The 25,657-nt window shown below is 43.4% G+C and overlaps 1 protein-coding gene across 12 annotated transcripts in view; it reads left to right on the top strand.

Annotated features, from left to right (window-relative positions):
• The window catches only part of GRM4 (glutamate metabotropic receptor 4), a 506,939-nt gene that overhangs the window by 418,610 nt on the left and 62,672 nt on the right, over positions 1-25,657 (top strand). For all 12 annotated transcript variants that reach the window (XM_077334409.1, XM_077334410.1, XM_077334412.1 and 9 more), the window contains one exon: positions 19,700-19,900. In XM_077334409.1, coding sequence (XP_077190524.1) covers positions 19,700-19,900 — 201 coding nt within the window. The remainder of the gene's footprint in view (positions 1-19,699; positions 19,901-25,657) is intronic.

Raw genomic sequence — 25,657 nt, 5'->3', positions numbered from 1 at the left:
TGCCTTGGAGGATTTAATAGAAAAGTGGAATGTTAATATTTTTTATAAATAAATACAAATAAAACATCAAGCTCACTTTTGAGTGCCTTGTGCATGAAGCTGCTTCCAATATAAGCCACAAAGGTAGATGTCGATCTCTCTCAGCTCAGGAATGGAGTCTAGGTCTGTGCTGTCCTCCAGAGAGCCACATTCCTGGCTGGTGCCCTGGCAGAGCATCAGCACTGCAAGGGAGAAGGAGGTTTATTCCAACCAGCTCCCTCCACTCTGTGCATGGAAGTGGCCTTTCCTTTCCTCCCTGGCTCTTCTGAGGTCCTCTTTTTAAAGGTCTCCTTGGATTGGAAGGGGTGGGGTTGGAACAATCCCAGGCACATCCGCCCCCTTCATTCTGGGGACCAGGCTTTCCCTGGTGACAGGGCTTAGGACCAATGGGGCATCTGTGTGGGTCTCATCCCTTGTCCCACCCTCTTTGTTCCCTGGGTCTCAGCCAGTTCTTATCAACTTTTTAACTATTGAGGAACCCCTGAAACATTTTTCAGGCTTTGAGAAACCCCAGAACGTGGTGTGATCATGCAGAATATGGTTGGGTAGGATAGCTGTGTACACACCTACCTGTAGCCCTTCCCCTTCCCAACCCCTAGTAGTCATTTGGGGGGGGGCAGATCAACATAGACATATATGGTCATATCACCTGATAAATGTTTAGCAAGTTTAAAATATACATATACAATGATTAATTAACTCCCACTTATTTGGAAAATCCTTCCAGGGCCCTCAAGAAACCCCAGAATTCTATGAAACCAGGTTGAGAAAGCCTGGTCTAAGCTATAGGGCCAGTTGGGCTTGAGGAGGCTGAGGCTGCCTGAAACTTTCCCTGCCTCTTCTTATGCCTCTCCTCTCCAGGACCGGGTGACTGGTGACTGGCCCTCTGGTTGTCAAGCTAGCCCTGACTGTGTCTCCTCAGCCATCAGTGATACTATTTTGATTATAGGGCCCTGACATGTGTTGGACAATTACTCCTAAAGCTGGGCATCATTCCCTAACAACTCTGACTGCTGTTTTGAACCTGGCTGTCTTTCTCAATGCCTATGGACTCATGGGGATATTTAATGGTCAGTGCTACATTACTTCTGTTCCATTCCTGGCCTCTGTTGTCCCTCAATGCTTGCCTGATCTAGGTAGCCAAAGGATTGACCCTCCTGCTGCAGTGAGCATGGGGAGATGTTGAAAGCCACCTCAAGACAATTATTATTTCCACAATTGGGTCTTTGTTCTAGAAAGCTGTCCACATCATACTAGCCTGTATTTTATAGCTGACATCCAATTAAAAAAAATACTAGTATATTCCTATTGCCATGACCCAAGCATTCTTCCTCTTGGCCTGATACAAACTTGGTAAATGTATCACACAGTCAGACATGAGATATTATCTCATACCTATAGTCCCATGAGATTAAAGAAAACATTATCTGTGGTAACATTAATAGATAATATAGTAAGTTCAAGCCAACCATTCTCATTCACCAGGTGTATATCCCTTTCCCTTCCATGCTTGAGTCCTGAATACTCCACTTGTTAGAATAGGGATGCCAGCCTCTGGGTGTGACCTGGAGATCCCCCAGAATTACAGTTCATCTTCAGACTACAGAGATCGTTTTCCCTGAAGCAAATTGATGCTTTGGAGGTGTTGTATCTATTGTACCCTGCTGAATCTCCTGTCCTCCCAGAATCCATCCTCAAATCTCCAGGAGTTTCCCAATATGGATATGGCAACCTTCACAATGCCCTCTGCTAGCCAGAGGGGATCTGGCAACCCTATCTTAGGGGTTGTTTTAGATACTTTTTGAGAAGTGCTGGGATAGAAATCCAATAATAAATTTTTTTAAATCATCCCATGGCAAAAGGAACTTGTCAAAATAAGGTACAAAGACAGGATAAATGCATTTGATTTCCTTTGAGACAATACAAAGCAATGTGATTTGTATTTTGGCTCATTGTGCTAGATTTAAAATGAGGTGGGAAACTGTGATCAAATACTTTTCAAATAGGAATTACTAGCATCAGAATTACTTGGAGATGACACTAGATTTGATTGATAGGAAAACACTCTACTTTCTGTAATGAAACCCAAGTCTGTCCTTAAAATATCTTCACATAAAAATATCTATATAAAGGAACATGATTTTGCATCATTTTTATATTACAACAGAAATATTATATTTTACTTTTATTTGTTTTGTTTAAATTGATTCATGGTTTTAATTTGTGAATATTCAAGGTGATATAAAAAACAAAATGAACCACGAGTGGTACAAATGAACCACAAGTGGTACAAAGCTCCTAGAATATGAATGTCCCATTGCCTCCCTCTCACTGTAACCCATTGAACTCTTAAAATGATTTTCTCTATGATATCTTCTAAATAGAATGTGGGGGGCACAAAACAAAATGGAAATCTTCAGGGGGAGGAGAAAGTTGACAAAAAGTATCCCACTCCCTTCATCAACAGAAGTAATTTCAATTAATGAAAGAGGAGCCAGAATTATTCCTGTGGCAAGAACTAGGTCCTGAACTATGTTATATTTTATATTGTTGCCTTAGTTTGGATTAATTAGGTACTTGCTTGTCAGGGAAGGGGGGCAGCTGACAAAAAAATGATGCTGTGGAGAGATCACCCCATTCTGTCTTGATTTTCTTAGTTTAAGCACTGGTTGGCTACTTTGATGCATTAAAAATTGAAATGAAGAATTTGATCTTCTTCCGTTCCTGAAGTCCCACTCCAATAAATGTTGAGTTCTAATCCCGATCCAGTTCTTAGTAGGATTGCCAACTGTCCTGGAGTGAAATGTCCTGTTCCTTTAATAAAGGCTTAATATGCAGAAATAGGCAGTTTTTGAGAGTTTGGAAGTAAATAGTTCCCCAGTAAAACTCTGTTAAAGATCTAGGACATTTTTCTCCAGGCCAGTTGTAAGCCCTGATTCTGAGTTCTAATTGTAGAAGGTTTTCTTATCAGACTTGTATTAAGTGGGTTTAAATCATAATTTCTCAGGGCTTGCTCTGTTATCTTGTTGGATCTTTCCTAGTAGTTCCTGCACTGTTAAGAATTGTTTGGATCCTGAGTAGCATTTCTGTGGCTGCAGGGATGTGACTTTTTTGACTCTCTCTTTCAGAAGCCTCGAACACCCCCTAAAATCCTGAACCCCAAGGAAGGAATTTTAATAGGCATTTCAGGCTGCTGCCAAGAAAGTCATGGGCCATTTTTGTGCAGGTTATCTGCTATAGATTTAGTGCTTTGAAGGAGTGGAGTTTACATATTCTTGTTTTCCTACAGCATGGTACCCTTGTGCCATTCCTGGAGTTTCCTCAGCTTTTCTCCAGTCTTTCTCCAACCTGGATTGAACCAGATCGTTTAACAAACTTTGGAAAAGATATCAGTAGCACATGGATGGTTACTCTGTTGGTTGGAAAATTCACCCACATGGAACCCTTTTCCCCTAACCTTATCCATACAGTGACCATTTTTCCCCTTTGCTTCCAGGGGCTTGTATATATTCATTTTAAAATGGCATTAGAATGTCATTATATGGATATAATATTGTACCAATATGTGTACTTGGTCCTCTAAATTCCCATCTTTCATTTAGAAAAAGGTAAGTATTTATCTCCTTACATTGCAGATATAAGTAGATATATATTTCTTCAATGGAAGAGGCTAGGGACTTAAAACATAAACAAACCCAAAAATTCAGATAAGAAGAAGGGCTGGTTCTTATATGCTGCTTTTCTCTACCAGAAGGAGTCTCAAAGTGGCTTACAATCGCCATCCCTTTCCTCTCCTCACAAAAGACACCCTGTGAGGTAGGTGAGACTGAGAGAGCTCTGATATTAATGCTCGGTCAGAACAGCTTTATCAGGCCTCTCAGCTGGTTGCATGGGGCGAGGAGTGGGGAATCAAACCTGGCTCACTCACCAGCTTAGAAGTCGGTGCTCCTAACGGGTTGGGCGCTTCAGTGCCCGAAGCAGCCGTTCACTCCCGACACAGCAAGCACCACGCTGTGGGGGGGGGGGGGAGGAGAGGTGCGGGCATCAGTGCACCGGGAGGTGCACCAACGCCCATGCATCCGGGAGGTGCACCAACACAGGCGAACCAACGCCTATGCCTTCCCCCCACGGTGCAGCACTGGCTGCGTCGGGAACAAACGGCCTCTTCGGGAACTGAAGCACCCAACCCTACTCCTAACCACTACAACAAGCTGGTAGAAGGTCAATTGCCCAGCAATGATGGGTTCTACAATATTGGATAAGGCACTCTACTATTTTGGCAGGCTGGATAAGGAGCAATAGGCAAAAAAAAATGCTTGTCAATGAATTTACATGAAAGAGGCATTTAGTATCCCACCAAGATCAACCTACCCCACTGAGATAGGTAAGTGGATTCCCAAACCATTATGCCAGGCTGGTTCCCTCTGTACACATTGTTATAGCATTACTATTAATCTAAAAATATTTTAGTTCTATTTTTTTTTCCAAATCTCACGGTGGCTCAGCAGAAAGGGATGGCGCCTGGCAAGAGATAGAGGCAGTAAATTTACTGTTGTGTTTTATCAGCAATCAGCATGGCTGCCCTGCCTGGATGGGGTGCAACTGACCATTTCACATTCCACCAGGAGTCTGGGTATGATCTTTGACACCTCCCATGGAGGCGCAAGTCAAAACAGTAGCACAGCTGGCATTCTTCCATCTTTACCAAGCTAAGCTACTAGCACCCTACTTGGCCCTGGAGTACCTAGCCACAGTGATCCATGTGGCGGTCCTCTAGACTGGATTTCCCTATACTCTAATTCGCTCTTTGTGAGCCTACCCTTATCCCTCTGTTACGCCAAATGTATGTCTGTAAGGAAACATGTCTAAATTTAGTTGTGGGGAATCAGCTAGTAGAGCCAGCAATAGGCAGCATATCATAATGTGGGACCTTGTATTGCACAGTTTACCGGGTAATTACGTCACTGAGATGGAACCAAGGCAGACAATGATCTAAACATGGAAGGACTTTATTAACACACACTAATTAGACAAAAGACAACACATATGCACTCTAGCATAGAAATGTACATTCCTAGCCACTAGCACACAAGAAAAAGGCTTATAGGGGAGGAACCTATACTAAGGTTTGATTGGAAGTTATATCTACCTGCCTTCTGGGTGGAGCAGAATTCTGGAGGTCCAGGGAATCAATTTGGGGTGACGGACGAGGGACCAAGACGAGCGTCGGACAGCGTTTCGGTAGCCTGGAAACTGACTGCACTTTGTGCCTGTGGGAGCCTGATATTTAAAGGAAATTTGTGGCCTGAGGTTACAGGGGGCTTTTCCTACCTGGTCCAGTGGTTCGAGAAAGAGTTGGATGGCCAGCAGTGATCGTGGCTGGATCCCAACAAAGAAATGGGTTGCTGAGACAAAGAAACTAGCTGCTGGGAATATGAAGAAATAGTTCCTATCTAGAAGGGCTGATGGCCCATTTCTGGCAAATCCTGGATGATTGCTTGTGCCTGGGGATAGTGATAAGGGAAAAGACAACGACCAAATCTTGGGTTAGATTTGGTCTTGAAAGAGAGTGGCCAGTTCCGTTTACAAGACAATATGCTTGGCTGGCTGGAGGGGAGTCTTGGGTAGGATGCCTTTGTCTCTCTGTACTTGCCAGGTGTGCTGACAAACTCCTCTTTTGTTTGCAAGCAAGAAGGTTGGGGGAAGCCTAACTCCAAGTCCTGCTTGAGAGCAAGAAGTGTGTTTTAGTTGCTCTCCCATTATGCTTTGCAAGGCTTGACCTGGCTTTTCTCTCTCTGGTGCCAGGGTCTATGCAGGAGTGTCAGGAAGGGCTGACATGGGTGTGCCAGCCTGCGATGGAGGGGTGACAGCCCACATAACACCTCCTCCAGAAACTGCAACTGGTCCAGAATGCAGCAGCTAGGGTCCCCTTTGGAACACCTTGAAGGGCTGGTATTTGGCCTGTGCTTCAGCAACTGTGCTGGCTCTCAGTTTAAGGTTTTGGTACTCGATTTCAAAGTCATTCATTGTCTGGGCCCAGTGTACCTGAGGGACTGCCTCATTTCCTATACCCCCCATAGAGCATTATACTCCACGAATTCCAACCGGCTAGTGAACTTTTGCCCAAAGGGTGTACATCTGGCCTCAACCAGAGCCGGGACATTTTCTGTCCGAGCCCTCATTTGGTGGAAGGAGCTCCCAGAGGAGATCCAGGCCCTGTTGGAGCTAGCACAGTTCCTCAGGGCCTGTAAAACAGAGCTCTTCCACTAAGCTTTTGGTTGAGGCCAGTGAACCGGAAACATCTCCTGGAGTTCCCTTAGAAACTCCCCCCATCAGAAATGCCCAATGAAAGCATCTGGGCTGAGCTGGAATTAATGACTGGACAGCTGCTAATTATGGTTTCAAATGTTTTTAATAATGGTCTACAGTGAAGTTTAAATTTTAATAAGAATAATTTTAGTACTGACTGTCTATTTTGTTTTTTGTTTTTTACTGATTATGATATTCACTGACCTGAGGCCTTCCCAAGAGGGTAGTATACAAATTTAATAAATGATAATAATAACCCTGTGGCTAATGTTCATTGTATTTTAGCACCTCATAAGAATTTGACAGTAGAGGGTATTCATAAAACCTTCGTCTTTCAATATTCTCACTCCTTTCATTGGTCCTGCTTTTGACCAATGTAGATTCTAAGAAAAGGATATACTTTTTTCTGTGATGGAAAAAAACTGTTTTGAAAGTGATGAAGGAAGATAGTAATCACAAGATCCCTGGGCAAATTGCTTATCTACAGGGTGAATATGCTCAGTATTAGTAGACATGTTCTGTTTGTGGTCCAGATTGTGAGTACCACACTAAGAAGAAGAGTTGGTTCTTACATGTCACATTTTCTCTACCCAAAGGAGTCTCAAAGTGGCTTACAATCGCCTTGCCTTTCCTCTCCCTGCAGAAGACACCCTGTATGGTAGGTGAGGCTGAGAGAGCCCTGATATTACTGCTTGGTCAGAACAGCTCTATCAGTGCTGTGGCAAGCCTGAGGTCATCCAGATATCTGCATGTGGAGGAGGAGCGGGCAATCAAACCCAGCTCACCAGATTAAAAGCCACTGCTCTTAACCACTGCATCAAGTGGTCTGGAATACATGGAATACATGTACAAAGTTTACTGCAGTTACTACATTACATGGGTGCCTATGTATGTTCAAATGGCAACATACATTTTTGGGAGGTACTATTAGATAACAGCATCTTGTAGAGAAGATTGGAGCCCCACACAGCAAAAAGGCTGGGGGGGGGGATTCTCGGTGGGTTTTGCACAGGACTAAAGTATATTATAACCTTCTTTTAAAAATATGTAATTATCTTGACAAGATAGAGTGGCTTGTCTGCTCATTGAAAGACGAATGCAGGAAGGTCTCTGAGCTGAGGGAGAAGATTAATAGTCCCTGTCAATAATGGGAAAGAAGGGATAACTTGACGGGTTTCACATGAGTAATCTCCAAGTAGTCCAAGAGCATTTTTATAACTTTGAAGGATGGGCTGTAAATTTACCACCTTGATATAATCTTTTCTTGTTGGTCAGTTTTCTGTCAATTTGTTATAGTGTCTCCTCTGCCAGGTACATTAGCTGTTGAGCATGGTGCTCCCACCCTGAAGTGAAGGTTGCCAGGACTGAGAATGGGCATGCAACTTGGTGTCATCTGTGTAGCTCTTTCTTTCTTACACAGTTTCCAGTGTGATTGACGTTTTGCTCAGATTAGGTGTAAGATTGCATGTCAGGTAGAAGATCCAAACAGTGCTTGCACAGTATTTTTCTGGGAGCCAAACTTCATGTTATGTTTTCAAAAGAGATGATTCCGGGTTCCCCAGATCCAACTCATGTTCTCTGTAGCCACACAACAGCTGTGGGGAACAGCTTCTGAAAAACAAAAGACAGAGTCATGGGGGGAAGGAAGGGCCGCTGCTCCCTGCCCAATCCAAGTTGATTTCCATGCAGAAATTGCTCAGCTGGGTTCTTTTATAAATCTTCTGCTATATGTGGAATATCTGTAAATGTGTAACAGCAAAACTGGCAAATTAATTCCCTCTAGCATGATATTTTGTACACAAAAATGCCTTGGGAAGGGTAGCAGCCGTTTGTCTGCCTAGGGCACCATTCCAAGCCTGTCTGGAATCTCTATCAGCTGTTCTATACAGCTGTTGTATCGTTGCAGAGAACATGAGTTAGGAAACTTACCGCTTTAAAAATCATAACATATAGTTTGGCTATATGTTACCAGTATGAGCTTTGAACATTAGTTTAGGCCTGACTTTCTGCATAAGTTTGTAGCTGTGATGTGATGAATTTGAATCCTGCAGTCTCCCTGGCTAAGACAACTGAAGGACCAGTATTGAATATGGAGTTGTCCTTAGATGGACAAGGGCTGTAGATCAGTAGTAAAGTATATGCCTTGCATGCATAAGGTATGAGGTTAAATCCTTAAAATCTCCAGCTAAAAGTTTTTCAGGTAACAAAACTGGGAAACAGAGCCCAAGAGGTCCTCATCTTCCTGATTTTGTCAGAATTCATGTAATGGTGGACTAGAGGAACTAGTGACCTGATTAACTTTCCAGCAGCAGCTTATTCACTATGGTTAAGACTTAAATAATCGCTTTTTTATTATGCCTTTCTCCCATGTCAAGCAACTTTTGCACCCACGTTCACCCTCATGGCACAGTGATGTTCACATTGGGTGGGAGGATATAAAACATGGGTCCTCATTCAGCCAAAATACCCAGTAGCTAAGCTAAGCAAGAACAGAGAGATGGGATGGCTCAGAACTATCCCAAACCCTAACATCTACCTAACATCCCCAAACCCCAGCAGGAAAGAGGGGTTCACAACTGGAAGACTTTGGATCCCTTGCCAAGGCACCCAGTAACTAAATCCCTCTGCTCAGTCTAAACAGAGAGATGGGTGGCACAGAGCCCTGAGTCTATCTAATACCCTCAAACCCCAGCATAGGAGAGGAATTCTGAATCAAAATGTGGGTCCTCAGCCGAAGAACCTACTAGCTAACCCCCTCTGCTTTCTATGAGCAGAGACGAGTGGCTTAGTGCCCTGAGTCCACCTAATGCACCAGCAGGGGAAAGGAGTTCACAATCAAGAGGCAATGTGTTTTGCTAGTCCGCTTTTAACAAGTTCCCTGCCATTCCATGTAACTGCCACCAGCCTACAAAGGAGAGGGTATGGAGCTGAGCTGAACATATCTATAGCATTTTGATTCCATGGAGCAGAATCATAATTCTGTTATTGGCAGCAAGCAGTGCCCATTAAGCTTTAGAGAGCTCCTATTGGTATTTTCAAGGCTGGATAATTCCACCCCCTCCCCCATTGTGTTAAAGGTTTGAAAACATTTTGAGTGAGTGGAGGCAGTGAGTCTATCGGGAAATGTATCCATTTATGAACTGCCATGAGCATCAGCCAGATATGTGAAATGCTCATGCTAGTGTCCTACCATGAACATGGCTTGTTAACTACAAACTGGCCAAACTTTGTGAAGAACTTTACTTCATGAACCAGTTTGTGCTCATCTCAGGCCCTGGTCTCAGCTTGGCATATTTATTGTGGCTGTAGTACAACTCTGGTTGTAGAAGCAAAACAGTTTTAATGCTCCAAAATAATCTCCAAGCTGCTTATTTATGTTTTGTTCTACTTGGTATTGTTATGTGATTTTATATGACATTCTTTTAGTTTTGGGCAACATCCCTGTTTCTTCAAGATACTGTGGTTTCTGAGTATAGATGCAGCCCACTGGAGTAGTAAGTGTAGAAATCTCTCAGCTTAAATGCAAACATAAATAGATTTTTTCTGATTCCTGAAAATGACTAGAGTCCTGTACTATGAATTTGATTTATGCTTTGAGAAATGCTAAGGCACAAAATCTTGCCATGGGGATGTGGATGCAAGACTATCGCTCATATTTGAAAAAAAGGGTAATCATCATCCATCATCATTTCACTGGCCAAGTGGGATTTATCTCCACTTGGCCATTCACTTGAATGTGCAACTTCTGGTGATAACTTACAGCGTTTCGGTGATGCTGCTGGAGGAATGCGTGAAAAAACCATGTCATCATCTCTATGTTAAGCCTAGGCTTCTGAAATGTAATCAGTCAATTACTTCCAGCTGGGTGCTTGAAAAATTGGAGCTAAACTGTGTCAACTGCTCTTGAACACTAAAGTCAACGAGTTCCTCGTCCAACAGTTGTCCATTAGGAGCCAGTGAAGGTCACTTCTCTTGCTTGAGTTGGCTGTGTGCAGTGTGTTTGTGGTTGATTGTCTCCACTAGGCCATAATAAAGGTATTTCCAGTTCTTCAATCTGTATGTGCTACCACTGCTATCAGATTAATATGCATATTATTATTGATAGTTACTACTAGATTCTGTAATTTGTCTGTTTATATTGTTGTTTGTATTCAACTGTTTTGTTGGCATCTTTGCAAGATCACATGTTCTTCCCTTCCCCATAATTAGTTGTTAGTAGCTATAGAACATAATTGTATTAATGTGCTGTGTTGCTTTTTATGCTATGCGGCACAAGTCCCAGCCTTTGGCAGTGCCAGTTCACCCTGAGGGCTGGTGAGACTTCAGAATAGGGAAGGGAGGGGTTTGCTCTGCCTAGTTTCTTCTGTTCCCTGAGGTGATCAGCTGCCTTTTGACTTCCACTCTGGCCTGATCCAAAGGATCTAACAGGGCTTTTCTGCACATTGGGAATTATTGTGGAAAGCCTGCTGTATGACAAAGTGCAAGATATAATAGCGACTCACTGGCGATCCACACCACTCAAGCTGTCTTGAATGTTAATGGCTGCTTCTTGCACCTGTTGAACTCCTCACTTGCTGCCGGAAATGAGAGGAGAGAGAGCAACATGTTTTAGGCTTGTTGCGCTTTGTCCTGCCTACCACTGTCAATATCTTTGGCCAACCAATCCCCTCCCGGCATGGCTGATTGACATGTGAACTTCCAGCAACCACCAATTTTTATTTATTTTTTAAAATATACATATTCATTTAAATTCCTTTCTGCATATTCATAGAGACACAATCTCAGCTGAGGTACATGTCTACCTATTTGTTGCTCCAGGTTCTCCATTTTTAAAAAGCACTTCCCCTCCACTGGAAGAAGGGAGAGGGAGGCGGGTGCGAGGGCAGAACATTGGAGGTGGAGGTAGCGCTTCTTCACCTCCATACATTTCTTTGGTGGCCTGCTGGTTGTTCACCGGGGGATAGCACTTTTTAGGTTGGTGAATCCACTTTTGGGGATTCACCAACTTGCACTTTAAAATGGTGGATGTAGCAAGCAGTTTGCTGGCCAGACGTGGGAGGTTGGCGATGTCATGTGGAGAAACTGGAATACAGTGTCTTCACCAGGTAAGCATGATGCTAAATTTATGGCATGCAGAAAGCCCTTAAAATCCCCTTGAGAGTTACATGACTGTACTCCCATGGCTTTTGACCTTCTCTCAGAAAGTGGGAGAGTATCACCAGGGCTGGGTAGAATCTTTCCTCCCTTCCCCCCTCTAGATGGGTGATCTGTCCAGCTTTTCCTTTTCTCCCTGCTGTCCTCTGCTCCTCTAGGACTTCCAAATCAAGATATGTCCATACCAGCAGGGGCATGCTCACGAGCCCACTGGGGATGTGGGCAGTATCTAGCCAAAGGTGGGCTGGTATTTTGGTTGAGGTTGCAGCTGGGGTAGTATCACAATTCCCTGCACATGAGATAGGCCAGACCCCAGTTGGCCTGGCAGCTGCATAGGTACTTCTGGGGATGGCTCTGCTGGACACACTGTCAGAGGCTTTTTTCCTGCATTTCCCTATTTTTATGGAATTCTGAATTTAGGAATAGGTACTGTTCTTCTTTAATGTGAAATGTGAGGGAAACAAGTTTATTATTCAAGATTTTGGGTACTTAACGTTTGGGGCTCTGGCCTGGAGGTTCACAGAAATCCAAAGGAAAAAATATGCAAGATTCATACAAGGAGATTTTAATAAACAGTGACTAAGAGAAATAGCAGCCTACGCTCCCATTTTTGGGTCTCAAATGCACACATACCCCGACCTTGAGACTAAATATATAGCTAAAACTAAAAATGAAGAGCCTAATGCTGGGAGCGATCGAGGGCAAAAGAAGAAGGGGACGACAGAGAATGAGGTGGCTGGATGGAGTCACTGAAGCAGTAGGTGCAAACTTAAATGGACTCCGGGGAATGGTAGAGGACAGGAAGGCCTGGAGGATCATTGTCCATGGGGTCACGATGGGTTGGACACAACTTCGCACATAACAACAACAAAAAAACTAAACATCTTACATCTTAAATTCTAGCTGCCAGTCAAGAAACAATTAATCAAGCTATCCCAAACATTGAGATGAGCGATGCCATTTCACACCTGGTATCTAGTAGGGAGAGGAAACAAATCAGGCTTTGAGGATGAGAGTTCTAACAAGCATGAGAGAGAGAAATATTTTCTTGGGAGCAGCCTAACAACTGTCCCCCTACAAAACTCAAAGCAACTAAAAGGTCATTAGCGCCAGCCTGAACAGAGACGGTGTTACAAAGTATACACATAAGAATAAAAATACTCAAAAACAAACTTGATCTGTATTTTTTGCACTTTTAAAACTAAGATTTACATCTATTTTATTTATTTATGTTTATGTTTATATACCATTGCTCTCGAATGTCTCGCAGTGGTTTACAAGATCAATAAAATACAATAAAATCTCCTAAAATACCTCCTTTAATACAAAATATAATAGCATAGCAAGATGGCAAACAATGAAATACTAAGCATCTCCGCCATTCAGCATGGGTCAATAACTCTCTCCCTGGGAGCGAGGAACCTAGTTGACCTCGATTTAGAGATCCTCAGATGGTAACACCTATGGTAACACCGGGTACAGCTCTGGCCTCAACCATACACCTGGCAGAAGAGCTCCGTCTTGCAGGCCCTGTACCTAGACAGCAAAACCCAAACATTTGCAAATTAGGAATGTTGTGCATACATCCTCAACTTCAACTGTAATCACTTTAGCCTGTTGTTGTTGTTGTTAGGTGTGAAGTCGTGTCCGACCCATCGCGACCCCATGGACCATGATCCTCCAGGCCTTCCTGTCCTCTACCATTCCCTGGAATCCATTATATAAAGGACTCCTTTATATATTACTTAACATTATATTACTTAAACCATTACTTAAACCATTACTTAAAACATTACTAAACTGTTAAAACAGACTAGTCATTTAAAGCTTTTTGGCGTTTATTCGTTCTGCCCTTACACTAAAATGCTAGGGTTCTATATATTTATCCCAAGCTCTGTTTTATCCTTTTGGCTTTGCAGCCCATGTTTCTTGACAGTATGTCTCACTGAATTCAGTGGGACTTATTCCCAAATAAGTATTTTGCAACTGCAATCTTGGCTACAATTCCGGGTTTACTTTTAATGCATGCTACTGAGGGCTACCCTTGGTTTCAAAGAACATCAGGTGACAAATTACAAACCTAACATGTTAAGTTGCTACAAGAATCCTTGCCGGGTTACAATGAAACTAATATATCAATACTGCTTTGCTGGGTTGTATTATATTCCAGACACAGTTCAAAGTGCAGGATTTGACTGTACTGCAAAGTTAAGCCGAAACTTTCTTTTAAGCTCGATAGTTGAAGGTACCTCTTTAATGAACTTTGATGGCTGGGGGCTGCTGCATGCTGCAGGAGTATGCATTATACTGAACAAACTCAAATAGGAACTGCAATCTGGACTGATTCTGCACTTACTTTGTTTATTCCATTGTCAATCCTGCTGAATTCAGATGGTTTTGAACCCGGGTCTCATTGCTTTCCCCTGACTTAAAATAGAAAGTGTTTTGCACTTCACTGGGGAAGCTGAGAGGGATCCAGCTGTCATGTTTTATTTCTCCTCTTTTGACTGTGGGTGGAGAAGCCTAGTGCAGCAGGAGGCTCCTCATCTCTTTCTTTCCTTAACGAGTGGGAGAGAGGGGAGCCCAGGCGAGCCAGCCAGCAGCAGCTGCTGCCTCTCAGAGAACGAGGCAGATATCTGCTGATTCTGGAGCGCAGTCACTTTAAAATAGATTCCAGAGGGAAACAGAGAAAAAATTAAAGCTTGGGTTGAAGGTTTTGCAACTAGGAAGTCTTTGAACTGGCACCCAGCCAATCAGGGACAGACTGCTTCTCTACCTCAGTGGCTGGATCAATTATACTGAGTTATCTCTGCTCTTGGATATCGCAGGGGAAAGGTAGGGTCACAGTAGCTCAGTCATTCATGTTGCAGATGGAAAATTTAAAGTGCCCCAAATCAAAATGGGAGTCAAATTCAGTGTAGACGGCAGGGATTTATTCAGAGTGGGAGTGGATAAAAAGCCCCGTGCAGACTCTGCCCTGGATAAAACGGAAGCCTGCATTTTTTAAACTTGGGTGCGAAGGGAGGAAGAGTCGTAGTCTTGGGTACTTACAAGGGTCTACTGTTTCAAGATTCTCGCTGCTTGTCAGGGTGTCTGAATGTTCTCCCTTGCTCAGCAAATCCCTTCCAGTCCTGTAACAAAGACACTTCTAAGAGGAATTACAGTGCAATATGCTGAATTTGAGTTAGTTCACAAGTTTAAAACAATGGACCCCCAAAGGAATGTAGGTTTCGTACCTCACTACAGATGCTAATTTTCTGTCCCCCAAGCATTTCCACTCTTTTCTAAACAAGGTGCTTGCAATATACATTGTACCTTCCACATGCTGTGCCAGCATAATTTACCTACCACCTTCTGTCTAGAATAAAAGGATTCAGATTTATGCTTCTATTCTGACTAAGCAAGCTTTGACTCTCAGAAGTTTACACCCCAAAATTATAGTTGGCCAGTAGGTACGACTGGACTCAAATCTAATCACTCGGCGTGTATATTTTATAAGGAAGAAGATATTACAGAAATACATATCCCTCCACTATAATTCCTACAAGGAAACAGAGCCAGATGTTCCTTACTGTTTGGGAAATGGAAAATAAAACAGCATTTAGAGCTCTAAATAGTCTGGCTTCTATAGCTGTCTCCTTCCTGTATATTGTATTTAAATCACCATGGTCACTTCCATCATGGGGCCCGAACAAACAACTAGTCATATATTTGATTTAGTTTAGTATACCAAGCTATTTTGCTAGGGGGGAATCATACAATGCCCCCAACCCCATTCTGAATTTTGGAATAACAGTGGCAATCCTAATGATGCCACCAAGAATGTTGAAGAGTTTCTGGTCTCCAGTTGTCTCTAACCACCCAATGAATCTCTCACTGCCCCCAGACACTCTCCCCACATCTATTGTGCTGAGTTTGGCTGTTTATGTAGCAACATGGAGTGATGGGGGTCCTCAACCTCCTCCCTCAACACCTTAAGCATTGCCAGGACCGGCTTCCCTGAGGCCAAACTGCCTGGGAATTGTAGTTCCCTCTTTGCCTTATATCCTAACAGTCAAATATCCTGGACAAGAAAGAGAGGTGCAGTCAGATTAATAGCTGGCTGTGGGTGGTGGTGGTGAGAAAGACAGAGAAATAGGAGGGGGAGGGGGAAGGAGTCCTTCTTGTGCTTCTCATAGTACAATGTACACCGGATGAAAATTCTCATTGGATTGTAGGCTAACATTATGAGGCACCAAAATTTGTTGTCAGAGTCTGTTAGAATTGTCAACAGCACAATTAATAGTGAATACATACAGAGAAGCATTCTTTTCCACTTTGAAAACTCCCTTTAGAGCTTTAGCAACCCCCTAAGCTGATGCAGAAATGATGTAAGACTTCTCAGAGACGTGAGCAAGCATTTATTACTAAGGAGTGAAAGGGGTGATTTTGCTACCATGTTTGCTTTTTGATATCCTCTAGATAGTTGACATTTGAAACGACAATATTAAATTTTAGCACTTTAACACCCTTTGAGTGTTACAGTACAATCCTAACCAGAATGTTGCCCATCTAAGTATGCTGGCTCTTATAAGAATGTAAATTTGGTGAGGATGACACTATTAGAGACAGGGAAGATCTGAATAGCTAATGAAGCATTTCCATGGCTGTGTTTTTCTCTCACTGCCTTGTAGTGAGAGTGTCTCCTATCCCTCTGACATGAATCATCCCACCCCACAGGGTAATATCGGGGCTACACAGAACACGGACATGTTCTGCACAGTTAGTGTAACTTGTGATATTGCTGCAAGGAGCTTGCTGGGTGTCCAGAGCACTTGCTAGACATACATGTCCTCTGTCACTGTCAAATGTAGGAACCTCTTGACAGAAGAGGAGGTGTGTGTGTGGGGGGGGGGAGACAAGGAAATCCATGTTTGATGCTGTAGCAGATTCTGAACAACACATTTATTTTAATCAATGCAGGCCAAAAGGACACAGAATGGAGTCGACTCAGTTTAATCTGGCATAGAGACATGTTCTGAGCTACACCAGGAATCAATTTTGGAACACAAAATTCACATGTATAGTGTGTTCTTGAATACTGGTCAGGTGTATAGATAACAGGTTTTCTCAACCAAAATAACACACTGAGGAACACAGCTCTTTCCCAGTGTAGACTGAAGTTGCAGCTTACCACCTGTGGCCACCATTCTTAACTCATGTAGGCATTTTGTACTAGAATATGGAACTAACTAGATGTGAAGCTGGGAAGCTTTATATCCTTTTTGATAGAGAAATAACAGCTACTTAGGGGGACCCAGTTGGATTTGGGTCATATGTGAGGGGTGGAAAGGGAGGCCCATTCCGCACAAGGACCAATGTTGCCAATTGGTTCCTGAAAGCGGAAATGCTATTTTTAATAGTGCAATTCGGCATTATGCATACCTGCGTTTGTAGTGGAATCCAGTACCATTTCAATCGTTTCCCACAGGTTTCCGGTCTCGCAAAAATTGCTATACAGGAAGCGATTTTTTCTGTGCTTTGTCCCGCCCCTGGCCGTCAATCAAACAAACAGCCAATGGGCGGCTGTTATCATGCTCCCGAAAAGCCCCTTTCCCTTTAAGAACAGGGTTTTTTTTAAAAAAAGAAAAACACACGTTGCAACGAATATGCCTTAATTCCTTGATTCCTCCTAACGTAGACACCCATCTAGCTGGCAGCTGGCGTGTGAGCTGGTGATTCATCGTTACCATGCTCCCCCAAGTGAAAAGAAAAATCCCCCCCCTGTCCACGGGCACAATTTTCGGCCGAAAATAAAGGGAACTTGCAAACGGGGCTGTGTTGTGCTTCGTGACTTAGGGGAGCTTTAAAGCAGTTCTGTGGAGGGACAGCAGCTGGAGAAGCCTCACTGGGTGAATGAAGGCTCGCTGGTTCGTTGCTTTCTGCTCACTCCAAGAAAAAAAAATGGCGATCGCTTTACCGGAAGTTCGGAGGAGAGAGCCAGGGGGAGGGACTTGGCTGGAACCGCAACAATGGGAACGTATAGGTCTTTTTCGCTACTGTTGCAGATTGTTTGCAAGAGTGTAGTGCTTTTCGGAGGGTGAATCCACTTTTCTGGATTTCCCTTTAAGCGCTACAACGAATCGCTTTTTGTGGGACTGTTTCAGGAGTGTGGCAGATTGTGTGCGACGTCGTGCATAACTGCAAATTAGTAGCGTTTACAATTTGGAAGCCTTTTGCAACATTGAAGTCATGCGGAATGGACCGGAGTTTCTTCCATACCTGTATACTTTTGCCATTCAAGCTTCCTCTACCCACTATTATTAGCCTTGGAAAGGGGGGGGGGGCGGCAGTATACAAGTAAGTAGCTAAGAGAGATGGGGAGAGGTTCAGCTGGTGAAATGATATGAGGGAGATAAACCCCTTCCCACTTTCTGCATATCTGAATCTGAGCATGTACAACTCTTCCCAGTCTTTTTTAAATGGTGGGAAGGTTTGGTTATGGGTCTCCCAATCTCATCTAGTTAGATCCTCAGTTCCCAGCAACTGATCTTCACAAATCCTTTAGAATGAGAGCCCTTTGCCTCACAGACTGCAAGGTCAGTGCCTTCTTTAATTTCAGAACTTTCCCTGTTTCTGAAATCCCTTCTCCCCTCTAAATCCTGTTGCTTGTGCACAAACATCTCCCCTTGCTATGAACTTCTGTGGAAAGGGACAGTATTTGGGAGGCTGTGGAGTCTTTGGCTTTTACTTCCTGTCAAAGTTCTACACCACACCATAGCACAAGGGTCCCCTCTTTTAGTTCTAATTAAAAATGCACCATGATAATTGTATCTTTTGCTGAATGATTAACATGTTTAAAGTCCCATTAAGAATGGTTATGACATGGAGAGGCAGGCAGCTGTCATGAGTAATTACCATATACTTGAATGATCCTGTAATCCAGGGCTGGCTGGACTGAGAAGAGGAAGGACAGGGATGGGAGGGAAACTGAAGGAGTGTCTGGCAGTAGCAAGGACTTGATAGAGCACATCCTGGAACTGATGGATGTTGTACAGACCATCTTTTGACACAGCTGATAGTGCCTGAGAGACTGAGCAACCAGTGGTGAGATGGATGATGCCAGAGGATGAATAATATTTGCATATGCTACAGCTTGGGCTGGGGCTGGGGCATGTAAATCAGGGACATTCAAGGAAAATGTGCTGTGTGCCTAACTACGACACTATTACAAATAGTGTGTGTATATGGGAACAATCTGAAGACTAATATTGGTGTGATAGAATTTGGGATGAGGTTGGTGAGAGGCTGTGGATCAACAGAAAGGCCTTTGCTTACAGAAGCAAGACTGAACCGGGTTCAGTCCCTGAAATCTCCAGTTAAATGGATCAAGTAGTAGGTGTTGGGAAAGACCCCTACCTGAGAACCTGGAAACCCACTGCCAGTCTGAGTAGAAAATATGGCTCTTGAAGAACTGATGCTCTGATTCAGTGAAGGCAGTTTTTTTTGTGTGTGTTCATATCCTCATTTCATGTTGTAAAGGTATTTTAATTATCTCTTGCTCAACTAGAAAACTTATTGGTAAGATGAAAATAAACTTTTTGCTATTTGTCTTACTTAACTTTATGGAAAATCTGGAACATTGTGCTTTCATTCTGGATCACAAAAAGCATACTAAAGGGCTATTATATATGCCTCATTGTGCCTTCTCTGTGAAACAGTGCAGTATGCCTTTGGAAACTATTGGGTCACAAGATATGAATCTGGTTTAAAAAGAGATAGCATAATGCCTGATAGTGTGCAACTGAGGATAAACATAGCAGGCTCGAGCAGAACACACACACATGCACTCAAGTTTTAGAGTTTAAGGAACAAGGCAACATGAACAAACAGTGCTTAAGTTAAATGTGCTCCCAGTGAGTGAAATAATATAAGTTGGGTAAGAGGTGTCCCATCCCCACTGGACTCCTTGAGAGGCTGATAATACAGGGTCCAGAAACCAATACTTGAAAACAGGGGGCTCATTTGTTAGATGAAAGCCAGTTGCTGATTTGCAAGAGGCATAGCAAAGCCTTCTAACAATTACCCTAGCAATTTTGAAATTTTGAGGAAACTGAAATCCTGCAATCAGTATGATGGAAGTAGCAAACCCTAGCTAGGATTACAACTTCCAACAGAAACATGTAACTGAACCCAGCACTGTCTTTTTTTGTTGCAGATCGTGAGCGGATTGGCCAGGACTCTGCCTATGAGCAGGAGGGAAAAGTGCAATTTGTAATTGATGCTGTCTACGCAATGGGCCATGCACTGCACAACATGCACAAGACCTTGTGCCCTGGGAAGGTTGGCCTCTGCCCCAAGATGGACCCAGTAGATGGTGCAGAGCTGCTGAAGTACATCCGTAGCGTCAATTTCTCAGGTCTGTCCAAGTGGGTGGGATTCTCCTTAAAGCTAGAGAACAATTTCCAGAGCGAAGATGTATGCAATCATGGTGTTTCATTGAATCTCCATGATGTATAATGGTATCCTCTACTCAGTCGAATGTATCAACCTGATTTAATGTAATTGCTCATTTCTCTCTCACTCATTGAGAGGAAACATCTCAGACTTCACTGGCCCTTCTGAACAAACCAATCCATGCACAAAATTGGAATTACAAATAAGTAATTGAGTGATTTAAATACTACATACTAATACTAATATTGTATATTTCCATACTTGCCTTCCATTTTTGCTCCTTTTTTAGCAGACTGTATTCTTTCTTCTCTGATTAGTGATTCTTTAACATCTTCTAGAAACTCATTGCTTCCTCACATTATATCTCTTTAATATACATTTTCTGTTCCTTCTCTCTTATTACATCTATTTATCTCCCCTCTGCAATCTCCTCACAATCTGTCTCTCTTATTTATTCCTTCCCTGTTTGATTTTCTTGCTTTCTTCTGTTATTGGGATTTATTTATGCAATTCGTTTGAATTTGTTTTAAGATAAACTTTTGGGAGGAAAACAGCAAAAAGCCTTGGTTTGAGGCAACTTGCCAAATAAATCACTGTAATTAAAGATTTCGTAGTACTTTTCGTCTGATCACATTCCTCTTTGGATAAACATATTCTGATGGCGTTGAAACCTCTCCATAGTCTGCCAGATGGGTTCTTTGTAGTCAGCCAATGGGATTTAGTCTCTTAATTGGTCTGACCTTGAAATGGTTTGTGCTTTAGGATAACCACTTAGTATTCATTTGACTTTCATCTTATGAACTCCCCTCTCCCCCCCCCCCACTCAGCTTTATTATGGGGTGGATATATTCTGGGTGTTTTGTTATGGAGGGAAATTTCAGTGGGCCATTTCTTGGAAAAGCCAGGAAAACCAATAAAGAAATAACTTTGTGAAATGTGACTTCACTACATAGGGCATTGCTTCCCTAGAAGGCTTTAGATTGTGCTATCATCGAGAAGCCCACTATCAAACTGCAGCGACTCTCCCATTTCAATATGTAGGTTGTACAAGTGATAAACACAAGACGCCCATCAGATGGCTCTACGGGCTTTCCTCATTCCATTTTCCAGCTGTTGCTTATATATTACAAGTCCTGTTGCGAAATGTGCAAGGTTTGGAAAGAGCTATCAAGATCCAGAATGTCAAAATCCTACTGCGGGTTACATCCTGCTTCCCTTCTGCTCCTTCTGTGATGGAAAGATAACCCCCTGTTTTCTGGGTGGATAAAACCCTGCACTCCTTCAGAGGAGGATAAAGAAAGGAAAGGGAAGAGAAAGCCAGTTTGTTTCAGCCTCCAGGTTTAAAAAGATCCCAATGCATTTTGAGTTTTTTTGATGCAGTCCTAAATCCCCCAGAACCCTGTTTGCATTGCTTGTGTGTGTATATATATATTCCAGCCCAAGGGAAGGGGCAGAGAACTCTCAAAGTCAGCCCAAGGGGGGGGGGGCAAATTAAGCTGTCCCCAGTGTCTGGCCACTCATTTCTGGGCACTGAGCAGCTGGTGCAAATGTCTGATCAGGCTCTGATTGCTGTTGTATTTAGAGCTGTGTCCTGCTCCCTACTCCCTCCCAGGCTGCATCCCTCAGCAGTCCTTTGTGACTGTCCCCTTTGCACATGAATGGCAGAGATGTCAATGTTAATAATTCTCCGTGTACATCAAGTGTAATGAGCTGACTGCAAGGCATTCTCAACCGGAATGGGGAAAGGCAGCTGTTCCGCCTCTCAGCTTGCCTTTAAACCTGCCTGTGGCTGCAGGTGTTGTTGTGGAGAGCAGGTCAGTCTAACAGAGCTTGGAGAGAGCAGCTGGCTTCAGTCAGGACTGCCGGTCATTGACCATGGGCCATAGACGTTGGCAGAGAGTTCTCTGCTGGGCCCTGATCCTTGGCCTGGAAACTGTGTAGGAGATGGTCAGGATTGGTCCAGAGATATTCTTGAGCATATACAAAAGGTAGGACTGCCATCTTTTAAAACTGTAGTTGTGCCTTTAGCAGTAGCTTTTTCTGCAAAAGTCTTTGTCTCCATGCTCTGAAAGGCTTCACTTACTAACCCCTGAAATCTAGATCTCTGTCTAATGGGGGAGGGGGGCAGCTCAAAATGATGGCAACCTTAGCTGCAGGCCTGCATAACTTTTGACCCACCAAACGTATCACCAAGCCTCTCAGGTGCTTGATGCCCTTTCTTCCTATTTTGGCAACCTCAGTCAGGCTGGAAATATTGGTACTTTAAGAACATAATAAGAACTCTGCTGAATCAGACCACAGTTCATTTTAGCTCTCATGGCTACTAGTTCTCAACAGACCTAATTTGTCTAATACATTTTAAAAGTCATCAGAAGTCAATGACAGCAGCAAATGTATACGTTGCTTTCTTTTGTCTGCCCTGAATCTGTTGCCTTTAGAGTTGCCAGTCGCAAGGTGGTAGCTGAAGATCTCCCAGTATTATATATGGTCTCCAATCAATTCCCTGGAGAAAGTAGCTGCTTTGGAGCACAGACTCTATGCCATTATATCCCATCAAAGTCTCTCCCCTACTCAAACACTTCCCTCCCGAGGTTGCACCCCAGAATCAGCAGGTATCACCCAATCCTAAATACCTGTCAATTGAATCTGGTGACCCAGTGTTCTCATGCAGGGGCCCTCTACCTTTGTGAGCCTGAAAGCACCTTTGGAATTCTAGCACAGTGAGGTAGAAACAGGCACAAAATGGCTGTCACAAAATGGGTGCAGCAGGGAGCAGAGACAGTCATAAAATGGCTGCCTTGGAGTACCTTCAGTGACACAGAACAGATCCTTGTATTCCAGTGGCAGCTGCTGCCAAAACGACATTTACAAAAAATTTGCACAACCAATTCAGTCTTCAGTGGTAAAGATGTCAGCAGGTGCCATGATGCCCATGGGTGTTATGCTGGGGACCCCTGTTCTAGTCTTATGGGAAGTGGGAGGTTCCAAGTCTGCTGTATTTCCTCAGCAGTTTAGATATTGCATTCCTAGAAGGCTGTTGTAAAGAGCTGGTATTTGAAATGATGGATCGCAAATTGTCCAGCCTGATATACATTTTCACACATAAGTCACAAGAAGTGCCTTGGCTAAGGTCATTACCTTCTTTTCTGAATCTGCCTCTCTGTCTTTCAAGTGGCCTGCCATAAAGACGTTTATAGACTGCTTTACTCATTATTTGATCTTTATGGCAAAGGGCTGTGGCTAAGTGATTGAATGTCTGCTTTCAGAATGTCCTAGGTCCAATCCAAGGCATCTTCATTTAAAAGGATCAGGCAGGTCAGCTAGAATCAAGTCCAGTTTGCACCTTAGAGACTATCAAGATGAGAGTCAAAACTCCTTTCAACAGATATCAAAGGATAAGTTAGTGGGGATCTGAAAGACCTCTGCCTGAGCTGCTGCTACTCTGAGTAGACAAATGTGATCTTGAGGAGCATTTCAGTACATAACTTAGCTGTTAATTTTGTTATCTCATGGCTGCTACATGAAGTATAGGGATAGGGCTAGAAAAAGGTGGCAATATTAAGCTTAAAGGCCAAACTATACCAGACAAAAGAACTGTTTTTTTATACCCCACTTTTCTGTACTCTGAGGACTCTCAAAGTGGCTTATGTTCCGTTCCTCTCCCCACAACAGGCACCCGGTGAAGTAGAGCCATGAAAGAACTGTGACAGGCCCAAGGTCACCCAGCTGGCTACATGTGGGGGGAGGAGTAGGGAATCAAACCCAGCTCTCCAGATTAGAGGCTGCCACTCTTAACCACTATACTATACTGGCTCTAACTGGGAACATTACTAATATCTTAAAACTGACTGAGATGAATAACTTGCTGTGAAGGCCTATTTCTGGTCAGGCCAAAAACTGCCCTGTTCTCTTTGACGGAAAGGCAAGATCAAGTGTGTGTGTGAGTGAGGAAGCAGCTAACCTCCTGGATGCCCACTGGATGTCCCTCCATCACACACAGAGGAGGACCAGAATATTGCACAGCAGCATCACTCTCAGGCTCTGTGCTGTGCTCAGCCTGCTTCCAGCCTTGCAACTTTCACGAAATGCACGCTTTCTTGGCTCTATATAAATGTGTTGTTATTTTCCATTGCAAGCACTGTGGATGAATACTGAGTGGGAATTACCGCTCTTGGCAAATGAATGATGCAGCATTATGATGTAGTGTCAGCATGTACAGACTCATTGCTCAATGGCTTCCGGAAGACATCCAGCAGAGATGTAACAATGTGCAGACAGATTAGGAGGGAGAGGAAAAAAGGGCTGCCCAATGCCTTTTGAAGCTGATTGGGTGAATGACACGAGAACGTCCTTCTCTCTGTCCCTTTTGTAGTTTGTCCTTAATACCTTATATAAGCCTGTCATGAACCTCTTTTTTCCTTTGTTCTGCTGCCTAAAAGAAACTTCACCACGTTCACACGGTTGGTGCCTAAGATTTTAACTGATAGAATTTAAGTTTAGATTTATGGTCACTGTGTCTGACTGTCATCTCATTTTGTATGCAGAATATTCAGAGATTTGTGTGTGCTCTTTATACATGCCTCCCCAAAAGCCCATTTCAGCACTCCTCACATGATGTGCTTCTTATAAATGTAATGTTAGAGAGAACGTGGGAGATGGGGAATGAATGTATACTGGGGCCAATGATGGTTTTAACATTGGATTTTGGAGCTGAATTAATATAAAGACCATTTAGGCCTCATGCTCATCTATAGTTTTTTTCTTCTTAGACTGAATAGCGCCTAACCTAGTAGGTTTTTAGCCTATAGCTCAGCACAAATATTCAATTCTATGGGGCTTTTCGCACACCTTCAAAATCGCACAATGGTTGCCAATTGAAAACTGATTTGCCATTATGCACAACGTCGTTGACAATCTGCCACACACCTGAAACCGATCCGCAAAAAGCGCTTTCAGGGAAATCCCCCAAAGTGGATTCACCCTCCGGAAAGCGCTACACTCCTGCAACCAATCTGCAACACTAGCGGGAAAGTTCTGTGCGTTACCATTGTTGTGGATTTTACAAAGTCCCTCCCCCTGGCTCTCTCCTCTGATCTTCCGGCGAAGCGATCGCCATTTTTTTTTCTCCGAGCGAGCAAAGTTCAACCCACCAGCAAGCCTGTTTAGAGGCTTCCCCGGCTTCAGTCCCTCCCCAGAGCTGTTTATTCACTAAGCACAAACAACAGACAAGCCCGTTTGCTGATGTATTTTCCCTTTATTTTTTACACTGTTTTCGGCCGAAAATCGGGCCCGTGAGGGGGGGGGGATTTTTTTTCACTCGGGGGGAGCGTGGCAACGATGAAACGACAGCTCAAACACACCTGCCAGCTGATGGGTCTCTCCGTTGCAACGAATCAACACATATTTGTTGCAATGGGTGTGTTTTTTTTTTTTTTTAAACCTTTCTTAAAGGGAAAGGGGCTGTTTGGGAGCATGCTAACGGCTGCCCATTGGCTGCTTGACGGCCAGGGGCGGGACGAGCTTGGCAATAGCGCTTCCTGTCTAGCGATTTTTGCTGAGACCGGAAGCTTGTGGGAAACGATAGAAACGCAACTGGATTCCACTACAAAGTCAGGTATGCATAATGACGAATTGCACTATTTTAAATGGCGATTTTTCGTTCAGCAAACAATTTGCTACAAGGATCCCGGTGCGGAAAACCCCTATGTATTATCACAAA

The sequence above is a fragment of the Paroedura picta genome, chromosome 4 (assembly GCF_049243985.1).
Source record: "Paroedura picta isolate Pp20150507F chromosome 4, Ppicta_v3.0, whole genome shotgun sequence".
Lineage (NCBI taxonomy): Eukaryota > Metazoa > Chordata > Lepidosauria > Squamata > Gekkonidae > Paroedura > Paroedura picta.
Note: the sequence above shows the minus strand (reverse complement) of the source record. Positions and strands in the feature narration are given on the sequence as shown.